The sequence below is a fragment of the Saccostrea cucullata genome, unplaced genomic scaffold (genome assembly GCF_032062105.1).
Source record: "Saccostrea cucullata isolate Sc308-1 unplaced genomic scaffold, CSIRO_AGI_Scuc_v1 ctg1215, whole genome shotgun sequence".
NCBI lineage: Eukaryota > Metazoa > Mollusca > Bivalvia > Ostreida > Ostreidae > Saccostrea > Saccostrea cuccullata.
The window spans coordinates 20,569-33,756 of NW_026919104.1; the positions used below are offsets into that span (position 1 = coordinate 20,569).

The 13,188-nt window shown below is 38.5% G+C and overlaps 1 protein-coding gene across 1 annotated transcript in view; it reads left to right on the top strand.

The window, feature by feature from the left end:
- Window positions 1-210: 210 nt before the first annotated feature.
- The window catches only part of LOC134279455 (uncharacterized), a 28,214-nt gene continuing 15,236 nt past the window's right edge, over window positions 211-13,188 (top strand). The window contains exons 1-3 of the mRNA XM_062761865.1: window positions 211-328; window positions 1,175-1,353; window positions 1,869-1,947. Coding sequence (XP_062617849.1) covers window positions 1,206-1,353; window positions 1,869-1,947 — 227 coding nt within the window. The 5' untranslated portion in view covers window positions 211-328; window positions 1,175-1,205. The remainder of the gene's footprint in view (window positions 329-1,174; window positions 1,354-1,868; window positions 1,948-13,188) is intronic.

A 13,188-nucleotide genomic window follows, 5' to 3' on the forward strand; every position in this document is an offset into this window, starting at 1 on the left:
TGAGAGAGTTTTGCTTGCAGAGAAAAATACATGCAGAATATTTTGCCGTTTCACAAGAATTATATAAGAATTTATACTTAACGTGTCAATTTTTACCATTTATTTCACATATACCCTAAGGGAAACAAAGAGCATGTATGCTTTCAAGTTGCGGTTAAAAAGAGTGGAAGATGTATGTTATGTTTTAATGATTTTATATGTTTAGATGCTGATTCTCAAACACACTTTTTGAAAAATATTTACGAAATAACGAATCATCAAAGCGAGATTCAACGACATTTTTCTAGTATGGCTCACTTCCACGTCAACGGGGAGCAAATCATTATGGGTCAGTATTCAGAAAAGAATTTAAAGAATTTTATGTTTTAGTTGTTGAAAAAAAGGCTTAAAAAATAAACAAAAATCATTTAATAAAAATTATTAAAATTTTCTTTCCAGTTCTTTATATTTTTTCTGTTGAGAATCTGAATATTACACAAGACCTCTTCATTTAAATCAACATAAATTGGGAAACCGAACGATTATAATTAACTTGTCTCAAATACATGAGTTGTGTTTTTAAATTGTCATTTAAAATTGATTGCCAAACAAGGAAGTATCTACATGTATCTATTGTAAAGGCGTTATTAGTTACATTTGTATATGAAACAAAATTAAACCACTGATTTTTGCTAGAGGTCCATTTAAAGATTGTACCTTACAGCCTTCAATTTGATATTTTAAAAGAAATCATTGTCTTGTTTTGTTGAACTTGTTCCAATAACATTGATAATTCTATGTATTTCAAATTTATCAGTGTGTAAGATGTTAATTTATAGTCTTGATTCTCAAATGCTTACATAATTTGTTGTAAATAATAGATGTCGTCTTCAAAAAGAAAATTTATCTTTATTGAGAATGTCATGAACCTTAAGACCATCTTTGGTGTACATAAGTGAAGCTAATTCAATTTTTTAAATTAATTCGTTTGAACGTTTGTTTAACGTAAAAATGATTTTGAGACAACTTGGAACAATTTCATTATTTGATTACAACAACTATTACAACTACCACTCAGCTTGTGTTTAATTGCTTAATTTAAAAAAAAAACATAGCACAGTAAAATGAGAAGAAAATATACTTTGTGCCTTCTTAAATGAATACTTAATCTAACCTTATCCTTGTAATTTTGCAGCTCACAACTATGTACATCTCTTCGGAAAACTATGCAAAATCTTGCTAAAAACCTGCTTCCCGAGTCTACTGTAGGTCTTATAAGGGAGAAAATGGCGCAGTGTTTGTACACAATTCAGCAGTTTTACAGTAATACAAACTGGGTAGAAATCCACGGAGAAACCATTTTTAAAGAGTTTGGTAAGTCAATACTGTTAAGTCATTACACAGGTAGAGAAAACAGACTATGTTCTTTTAATTTTGATGGAATTTGTTGATATGTACATATTTTAATAAGTATTTATTAAGTAATAACGCATAAACGGTCGTCCCTCCGAGGCCCAAACTGCGACCCGGGGCCTCAATTGACAGGTCTCATCTAAAGGACCAGGGGGGATCGAACCTGCGATATAGCACCTATTCCACACGAGTCCTCAGTTTATAACATGGTATGTCTCATCTAAAGGACTATAGGGATAAAATCTGCGACGTAAGGATAAACCCCTCTCTCCGCGACTGTAGAGTACACTATGTGATTGCATGAACTTTCATTGATGGGTTTTAACTTCTTACTCTTACTTGCATTACCTTGATAAAGGAATATTTGTTTATCCAATCTGAGTGGTAAAGGGCGATTTTTATTTGACTGTTTAAACAGTTTTTCTGTCCTTTTTGCTCATGAATATAAAAGAAAAAAATCCTCCCTCTTCTACTAGGTATTGCAGAATCACTTCAGATAAACATCAACGACCTGTCGGAATGCACTTGTGCAGATTGTCCTACGGATACAAACAGGTATTTCTTTTGTCATCCCCGCTCTCAAGGAGAGGGGGTATACTGCTTTACCCTTGTGTGTCTGTCCGTAACAAATTTTTTGGTAGCAGTTTTCTCAGCAACCACTCATTGCCGTCTAGTGGGATTCATTTTTGTTCATATCCAATTGTCAACTGCCTGTTTTTTGTCTGTCAGTATTATACATAAAACAAAATCGTCTAAATTTTCTCAGCAAGTAATCGCAGATGCTTGAAAATTTAGTACATACTTTGCTGAGGCATGCCACATGGTGGGATCTATTTCTGTTTAAATCTCATATCTACTTCCTGTTTATCTGTGCGTCTGTCCGTACCATACATAACAAATTTTCATCGAAGTTTCTCAGCAACTACCCTTGCAGTAGTTACTAAAAATTTAACACATACTTTATTAAGGCATGCAATCTACATTGTCGTGGGATTTATTTTTGTATGAATCTGATATCAGTTTGCTGTTAATCTGTGCATCTGACCGTACCATACTTAACAAATTTTATCTCAGTTTCAGCTATACTGGTCAAAGACCAGAAGATCTTATGCGATAGTAAGGTGTCCTTCGTCCGTCCGGCTGGCTGTCAACAATTTTTAAAAATACTACCCCTCTTCCAGTTTTGGTCTGATTTCAATATAACTTGGCACATAAGTAGTGTAATATTATGGACCTAGTACTCGACTGTGTTATGTATGGGGGTGGATTTCAGCTTAGTGTTGTTATATTATAGTGGTTAGTCACCATATAATATGTGGGGGTGGACTTTAGAATATATTGCATAATTAATACTCACAGGCTTGTGTAGTATATTGTCTTAGTGATGTAAAGTAGCATCCAGTTGTAAATTATTAGAAATGTTTTATTGTTCATGTTATTTTGTCATTTTATCGTTTACTTGGATTATTGATGCAATACACATTGCACTTTGACGTTGTTATGTAAACAAATGCTGTTTTTGTGTTACTAGACGATCTAGTGAGATATTGTTGAACAGACAGTAAGGGACAGTGATATTAAGATCTTATATGTCAGTTTTTCATCATTATGTACCATATTACGACTGTAATTTACTTACTTTTTCCAGTATTATCACGTGCATTGTATATTGAGCGCCTGCCATCTTTCTTACGAAGGAAATAGTCGTGTGACATAAGCATTGTTGTTTTACAATTGATACGATTAAAATAACACTGTCCGTGTTCTCAAATATTTATAATTGATAGTTTAATGTTATTTTATTGCAGTATTGTCATTTAATTATGTTTTATTTGACGAAATGTTTTGGAACTTGAATGTGTAGCGCAGTACTTATGTATTTACATTATTGTCCGGTATTACTACGCCGTGGATTGTGCGTGTCAGTTTTATTACAGATTGTTTGTTGAACTTATTTTATTATGTATATCAAATAGAATTGATAGCTCCTACCTTACATGTAGAACGGATATTTTCAGCGACATTATTATACCCCCGCTCCGAAGGAGAGGGGGGTATACTGTTTTAGGCTTGTGTGTCTGTCCGTCCGTCTGTGTGTCCGTGTGTCCGTGGAGCTGTGTGTCCGTCCGTAACAAATTTTCGTCGCAGTTTTCTCAGCAACTACTTATCGTAGATGCTTGAAATTTTAACACAATCTTCTCTGAGGCATATATTAATTAAAATCCAATGTATCCGTTTCATACATAACAAATTTTCGTCGCAGTATTCTCAGCAACTACTCATCGTAGATGCTTGAAATTTTAACACAGTCTTCTCTGAGGCATGCCATATGGTGGGATACATTTTCACTTAAAGCCGATGTCAACTTCCTGTTTGTCTGTGTGTCTGTCCGTTTCATACATAACAAATTTTCGTCGCAGTTTTCTCTGCAACTACTCATTGTAGATGCTTGAAATTTAAACACAATCTTCTTTAAGGTATGCCATATGTTGGGATACATTTTTGTTAAAATCGGATATCAACTTCCTGTTTGTCTGTGCGTCTGTCCGTTTCATACATAACAAATTTTTATCGCAGTTTTCTCATTAGCTATTCATAGCGGATGGTTGAAATTTTATTACGCTCTTTGTTGAGGCATGCCATATGGTGGGATTAATTTTTATGTCAACTTCATATTTTTCTGTGCATTTCCCAGTAATTGAACTTGTGTATATTTGCTTATTTACATCAGAGCGGGGGTATTACTAGTGAGCATTGGCTCACAGATTTCTTGTTTTCTTTGTTTTATACATTATGCAATGTAAAGTAGTTCCGTGAGGCTCCAAAAAGGACAATTATTCATTGGTTTGTTGTGATCACGTGACCATTATAGAAGGTTATTTTTATGAGCGCCGAGCGTCAGTTTCATCATCACAATACGTCATCAACATCACTGACTGTTTAGCTGTAAATATCACTAGCGACTTAGGTATGATAAAATAATGTAAATTCTAATACAAATTAAGTAGCCTATTATTTCTCCACCGCACGGACACCGCAATCCACTGTACTCTATTAGTACAAAGATGTTTAATTTATGTTAACTTATTATACCTACGAATGGGCGTTGTCTACACTACGGTTAGGACTTATACTCATAGATGTACCGACTGTTTTTGTTATGTTTCATTGAGATCTTCAATAAATGAAATACTTGAATCGAGAAATGGAACTTGGTTATATTTACAAGGATGAAAGTAAATTATCAAGGGTGTTTAAATACATGCGATGGGCTGAGGATGCCCCCCCTTTATATATGGACGGATGTCATGAGTAGTCCTGATAAAAATATAATTAACTTAATTTACACGGGATGGAAACACTGTAAGCTGATTGGCATTTGACAGGGTGCTGAGGAAGGTTACAATTTTTGGTGTCAGAAGTGGGATGTCCTGCTATCTATGAGGACATCTAGGATACGAACCCGAACTTAAATACCTGTCTAGTAGAGTGGATTGCGGACTGCCGTGTCGTGGAGAATAAAGAATTTATTTGTAAATAGCAATGTAAATATGTTCTTGTTATCATTTTCATAGTCAAAAATGGCTGATGCTACTTCGCCTGACCCTGAAGTATTCATAAATGATCATAGGGAAAATATTCAGTTAGGCCAAGGGGATGAAATAGATGTCCATGGGAGGGACAATGATGACGAATATTTAATGGCAAATGAAAATCCTTTGGGAAGACATGACAATGACGATGACGACGAAATAAGACGTAATTTCCGTCGGCGATCTGATTATCAGTTAGCTGACAACCCACGTAGAAATCGCACTCGCGTTTCCACACTTATGATCAAACCCGAACCCTACAATGGAAAAGAAAGTTGGGAGGAATATTTCTCTCACTTTCAAGACTGCGCTGAACTAAGCCACTGGGACGACAGGACAAGACTTCTTTTCTTGGCCGCTAGTTTACGCGGACAAGCCAGGACTTTTTACATGAGCCTAACACTTGAGGAAAGACGCACGTTTAAAACTTGTTCAGCGTATGGACCAGAGATTTGGTAGCTCAAAACTCAAAAATAGGTGGCTATCAAAACTGGAAATGCGTAAGCGTATGCCTGGAGAAAGTATTGCCGAGGTTGGAGATGATATACGACAATTATCACAAAAAGCTTACAGTAATTTGGGTATTGCCGCTCAGGAATCGCTAGCCCTGAACCACCTGTTCAAAATTATTCCTGTTGAAATGAAATGCCGTTGTACTGACAAGGAGTGTAGCACTGTGGCAGAAGCGGTAGACGTCATTGAGAGATAAGTCAATAATGGGGGATGGGGATAAAAAAAAGAACAAATGTTGGGTATGTGGATCAAGAAAGAGAAGTCAAACTGCCAACTGTAGAGCAAAAATCGGACAACCTAGAACATACGATCGGGTCACTAATCAATAGAGTAGAAAAACTGGAAGGTGCACAGAGAATGGAACCCCGGAAGGGCAATAACTATCGGCATTGCTTCATCTGCAATTTACCAGATCATCTCAGGAAGGACTGCCCCGACCGACGGACAAGAGGACAACAAATGACCATGACCTCTAACCCGAATAAAAGACATGGGGATGGAAATATTAGAGATAACAACAGAAATCAGGGACAGTGTCCCCAGGGAAACGGGAGAGTGCCGTCTCAGTAGGCCAGGAGTCGGCACAAGCAGCCTGTTGGAATCGAACATACTAGGACTGGCCACACAGGGGAAATAACTCTCCCTTGGGACAATGGATTTTATACAAAAGGAAACATATTTAACACAACTATAGATTTTCTAGTAGATAGTGGATCTACTGCATCTATTATTTCATGCGAAATTTTTACTAAGCTCTCAGAGGAAACCAAGTCTCACATATAGCCTGCAACCTCTGACATTCGAGATGTAAATGGAAATTTAATAGAGAACATCGGGGCCATTGTACTGGATGTATCTTTTGGGGAAGAAGTTTTGCCACACAAATTTGTAATTTGCAAAATCTCACAAGATGGGATCCTTGGACAAGACTTTCTTTTAAGTTACATCACAAAGATAAATTACCAAAGGATGGTGCTCCATACATGTCATGGTCCTGAGATCCAATGCCGCATCAAGGGCAATGCCAACGTTCTAACAAAATCCTCTGTCACATTACCACCCTGTTCAGGAGTTTTAGTTCCAGTAGAAATACCATCAGCTGAATTACTTACAAGAATTGGATATGTAGAAGGCAAACCATATTTCTCTGCCTGCGTCCAGACTGTTCCCGGAGTAGTTGACACTCAGACTGATGACCTGTTTGTAAACATAATAAATTACAGCGAGGATGAGGTAACCATACAAAAGAACCAGGTGGTGGCAGCATGCGAAGCTTTTGTACAAACAAGTGAGACTGTGGAGTGCACAAGATCTGCGACATGTACAAAAAATGAGAGAAATGATACTAGCTTCACTTCTGACAAGGTATGAAGATGTATTTTCAAGCACACCAGAGGACATAGGCAGAACTGACATAGTAACACACCGAATTAACACAGGAAGCGCAGTACCAATACGGCAACCTGCAAGACGTATACCACTGGGGGGGCAATAGAAAAGCGTAGAGATGAAGATAGAAAAGCAACATATTTTGTTACCAAAAAGGATTAGATTATCGCCAGTTAAACGATTTAACTGTCAAAGACGCGTACCTCCTCCCCAGAGTAGACACTTGCCTTGATGCACTTGCAGGTGCAAAGTGGTTTAGCTCAATGGACTTAAACTCGGGATTTTGGCAGATAGGCATGTCACAAGAAGACAAGGAAAAGACGGCATTTCTTACAAGTCTTGGTCTATTTCAGTTTACAGTAATGCCTTTTGGCTTGGCAAATTCTCCTTCAACTTTCGAGAGACTGATTGAGAATATATTTAGGGGTTTACAGTGGGAGGAACTACTTGTTTATATGGATGATATTATTTCACCTTGTTCATCGATTGAGCAGGGAATCACGAAGCTAGAGAAAATTTTCATGCGACTGCGGGAGGCAAATTTAAAACTCAAGCCCTCAAAATGCAGTTTTTTTCAGAAAGAAGTTAGATTTCTAGGGCACATTGTTTCAGAGAATGGCATTGCAACCGAACCTGAGAAAACAAATGCGGTACAGGAATGGCCATTCCAAGAACTCCTAAGCAAGTGCGCAGTTTTCTAGGCCTCCGTTCATACTATCGAAGATTTGTTAAGGGATTTTCAGAAATAGCAAGACCCCTACATAAACTGTGCGAGAAGAACAAAAAATTTACTTGGACTGAGGAAGCAAATGAGTCATTCCAAAATTTAAAATCAGCTCTGACCACGACTCCCTTGATTGCATATCCTTTACCAAATATTCCATTCATACTAGACACTGATGCAAGTCACAAATCAGTGGGTGCTGTCCTCTCACAAGTCCAAGATGAAAAAGAGAGAGTTATCGCTTACATGAGCAAGTCAATGAATCAACATGAACAATCATATTGTGTCACATACGAGGAAAGAGCTACTCGCAGTGGTCAGAGCATTACAAACCTTTCATCCATACCTTTATGGACAGGAAGTGCTACTCAGGACAGATAATGCAGCAGTATCATGGATAAGGAACCTCAAGAAACCAACCGGACAAACTGCAAGGTGGCTGGAAGAGATAGGAACAAATGATCTAACCATAATTCACAGACCTGGAAAGAAACATGGTAATGCAGACGCCCTCTCAAGGCGACCTTGTAAATCTTGCTCAAAACAGGAGAATGGAAATCATTTGAGTGATGACGAAGAATTTAAAATGAAAACTTTAGCCAATCTCAAGATAATGAGGTTACCCGTGTGTGTACAAGGGGAAATGGACATAAATACCAGGGCACACCCAGTGGCTATATTCTCAGTGGTTGGCTGCCAGAAAAAATCAGACAGGCTCAGCTGGATGATCCAGACATATCTTTACTTCTAGCCACACTTGATAATGGGGAATCTAGGCCAACTTGGGATACAGTTTCCTCTGGAAGCTCAAGCCTAAAAACATTATGGAGACAGTGGGACAGATTGCAAATCAATAACGGGATCCTTTACAGAAAATATTATGAGGAAAATAATGGAAAGCATCGTCTCCAATTGATTGTTCCAAAGAAACTCAAACCAACAGTTCTTAAATACTACCATGACATTCCCTTTGCGGGTCACCTTGGTTCAGACAAAATGATTGAAAGGATACAGCAGTTCTTTTACTGGCCTGCCATGAAAGCCTCCACCAATGAGTACTGTATATGCTGTGATAGATGTGCTGCTAGGAAACCTCAAAAGCAAACAAATAGAGCCCCCTTAGGAAAATTCCAAGTTAGAGGTCCCATGGAGCGGGTTGCAGTAGATATCCTTGGACCCTTACCTGTAACAGAAAAAGGCAACAAATATATTTTGGTTCTGTGTGACTGTTTTACCAAATGGACTGAAGCATACGCCATTCCAGATCAAGAGTCCCTAACAATTGCAAAAACTATTGTTAATGAATTTATATGTCGCTTCGGTACACCACTCCAAATACATTCTCACCAAGGACGGTCATTTGAAGCTAAGCTCTTTCAAGATCTCTGTTACCTTTTAAGGATAGACAAACCAGAACTACCAGTCAACATTCCCAGGCTAACGGGAATGTCGAACGATTCAATAGGACTCTAACTTGTATTCTCACAGCCTATTGTGAGAAGAATCAAAGGAAGTGGGACACATGTATCTACCACAGGTTCTCATGGCATATAGGTCATCTGTTCATGCCAGTATTGGACAAACTCCAAACCAAATGATGCTTGGTAGGAACATTGTGTTGCCAATGGAGGTATTTTTACCCTTACCCAGAGGAATTGACGATGATGATGTGCATGAAACACAAAAATATGTGAATTACAAGCAGATATGATCAAAGTACATGAGACTGCAAGAAAACATCTAAAGCAAAGTTCTGAGTATCAGAAAAGATACTATGATTTAAAGGCAAAGAAGCATAGGACAACCTGTGTGGTTGTTTGATGGGTCCAGAAAAATAGGTTTTGCCACACGTTAACATCAAAGTGGAAAGTGCCTAACCTCGTAACAAGACAACTAAATGACTTGACTTATCTAGTAAAGAGATCTTTGAAACAACCTGCTAAGGCTTATCATTTTGATAGATTGATGCCATATCGAGGCATCAACTTACCACCCTGGTTCAGGAAGTTCACACCACAAAACTGAATGATGTCTGACAGTAGTATGATGATACCAGATTTTTTAGCTCTACTGGTCAGAGACCAGAAGAGCTTATGCGATAGTGATGCGTCCGGCGTCCGTCCGTCTGTCTGTCCGTCTGTCTGTAAACAATTTTTCAAAATGCTACTTTACAGTTTTGGTCTAATTTCAATATAACTTTGGCACACAAGTAGACTACACAAGATACATAATTATGTGTATCGGTTTTTGATTTCTATGAACGGTGTTGCCGTGGTTACTAAAAATAGAAATTTCTGTGAAATTCTTTTAAAATGCTACTTCTCCTACAGTTTTGGTCTGATTTCAGTATAACTTGGCACACAAGTAGACTACACTAAGATACATAATTCTGTGTATCGGTTTTTGATTTCGATGAACGGTGTTGCCGTGGTTACTAAAAATAGAAATTTCTGTGAAATTCTTTCAAAATGCTACTCCTCCTATAGTTTTGGTCTGATTTCAGTATAAGTTGGCAAACAAGTAGAATACACTAAGATACATAATTCTGTGTATCGGTTTTTGATTTTGATGAACGGTGTTGCCGTGGTTACTAAAAATAGAAATTTCTGTGAAATTCTTTCAAAATGCTACTCCTCCTATAGTTTTGATCTGATTTCAGTATAAGTTGGCAAACAAGTAGAATACACTAAGATACATAATTCTGTGTATCGGTTTTTGATTTTGATGAACGGTGTTGCCGTGGTTACTAAAAATAGAAATTTTTGTGAAATTCTTTCAAAATGCTACTCCTCCTACAGTTTTGGTCTGATTTCAGTATTACTTGGCACACAAGTAGAACACACTAAGTTACATCATTCTGTGCATCGGTTTTTGATTTCGATGAAGGGTGTTGCCGTGGTTACTAAAAATAGAAATTTCTATGAAATTCTTTCAAAATGCTACTCCTCCTACAGTTTTGGTCTGATTTCAGTATAACTTGGCAAACAACTAGAATACACTAAGATACATAATTCTGTGTATCGGTTTTTGATTTCGATGAAGGGTGTTGTCGTGTTACTAAAAACAGAAATATCTGTTAAATTGTTTCAAAATGCTACACCTCCTACAGTTTTTGTCTGATTTCAATATAACTTGGCACACAAGTAGAATACTCTAAGATACATAATTCTGTTTATTGAATTTTAATTTTGATGAACGGTGTTGCCGTGGTTACTAAAAATAGAAATGTCTGTAAAATTGTTTCAAAATGCTACTCCTCCTACAGTTTTGGTCTGATTTTAGTATTACTTGGCACACAAGTAGACTACACTAAGAACATAAAGAGACTTTATCAACGATCATTATTCTATTTAATGCTGTTTATAAAGTTTCAAATCCCAGCTACTGAAGAACTTTCTCTGCCTTTGCTATAAGTTCAAACCAGTAGAGCTTCAGTCTCGACAGAGACTTCTGGTTTTGTTTTATTATATTGATACATGTCTAAGGTGGATGTTGTCCTAGGTGGTGCACCACACTAGGTGAATGTGTAGATAGTAACTGATCATTACTATTATTGCACATTAGTACCTCAGTTGTCTAGGGCTGGGCCGGACTGTAGCTGGACCTCAGTTGTCTAGGGCTGGGCCGGACTGTAGGTGGACATCAGTTGTCTAGGATTAGACGGGACTGATGGGGAAACAGTTGTCTAGGGCTGGGCCGGACTGATACTTTTGTTGATTTCAATCAACTACTGGAATAAAATCATAGATGGATAATTGATGTGACTTCCTGATCCTAGAAGGAATCTACTAATACAATGAAAAATTAGACCTGACTGATTGACTGACTGATTCCTTAGGAACCCCTTTTTATCAACTATATACATTAAATTCTAAGTTAACAAGAATTTCCAATCTTGTACTAGTTTATGCATAGGGAGGTTGTATACCATATATCTAGAATGAACGGTTGACTTTGTTTTATAGCAAAATAAAATCAATCCTAGATAAGGCCATTTTTGGCATGTTCATCTATACAAATACTGTACAAGCACTAGTTAAGGAAATAATCTCTTCTATAGGCAACATGAGACCATCAGAGCGTGAGATATGTTGTAGCCTGTGCCACAAGATTTTCAAGAGCAGGAGAGCCCTGAAAAATCACCTAGCTGCGGCTCCACATAGGAAGTTATCAGTAGTATGTGTGTGGTGCCCAGCCGAGAAGCCATTTCGACGTATGGTAGATTGAAAAGAACACATCCTGTTTGACCACCGATCCAGACTAGAACTCATGCCAAGAAACTTTTTAAGCGAAAATAATGGGTATTGGCTGGCCTACCATCCGGAAATCTATTCTGAGGTCATAGTCCCAACTCCAGAAGACTCCATAGAAGCAATCAAAGCTAGAATGGAGGTGCTGGCCGCCGTCCAGTCCTGGAGAAGACCTTCCAAGTCAGCTAGAGAATGGGAGGAAGGATGGAAGAGGCCTACCAGTACCAGAGTTCAGCCACATGGTAAGAGGGAATACAGCCCCAGCCGCCCAGGTGTGTTAGAAGATCTAGATCTGGCAGGGATAAATCTTGGCACGGGATCAAATACTGCATACTTAAAGCTAGAAATGGGTGACATAACTGTATGGTATAAGCTGAGCTGTTGGATGAAGTCTTGCGCGACAAGCGTTCGATGGATAACCTCCTCAGACACATGGCACTGATACCAAGTACAACCCAGTGCAGGCCAGACGACATATCATATAAAAAAGTTGACCTTGATTCGGAAATATCAACAATCGCAACAAAGTTAGGGTTGGAAGGGAGATTTCTTAAGGTAATATGGAAAGCAGAGTCAGATTTTTGGAAGAGGAAAGACCTACACTGGCCGATACTCCAGAGAGGACCCCATTAACACCGCTGAGAAGCCCATCAACATCGGGGATAATATTAGCTGAGGAGAGGGAGACAGAAGTAGTAAGGGCACGAGAGGAGATAGAGAGAGAAGCAATCAAGAGACGAGAGGAGATAGAGAGAGAAACAGTGCAGAGGCAAGCAGAGGAGATAGAGAGGGAAGCAGCAAAGAGACGAGAGGAGATAGAGAGAGAAACAGTGCAGAGACGAGCGGAAGAGATAGAGAGAGAAGCAGTGAGGAGACGCAAGGAGGAGATAGAGAAGGAAGCAAAAAGGCTAGCGAAGGAGATGGTGAGAGAAGCAGTGAAGAGGCGAGCAGAGGAAACAGAGAGAGAAGCAGTGAAGAGGCGAGCAGAGGAAACAGAGAGAGAGGCAGTAAATAGACGCAAGGAAGAGATGGAGAGAGAAGCAGCTAAAAAAAACATCGGATGAGCTGGCAGATGTGCGAGAATTACCTAAGGGAGATCAGCAAGAATCATCTAAAGAAGTAGAGTGTAAAAAGGATAAGAAAGCAGAACCAAGGACGGAAGAAACAGATATTAGCATACAAAGAGCTAGGGAATTGTTGAAAAAAGGGTGTCTCCCCCTATTCCCAGCAGCGCCAAGAGAGTGGGAGGATGAGGAAGTAGTCCAAGATTTACGGAGCCCATCTGAGATCAAGTGGCCTCCTAGAGGGTGGAGACATATGACGCCGG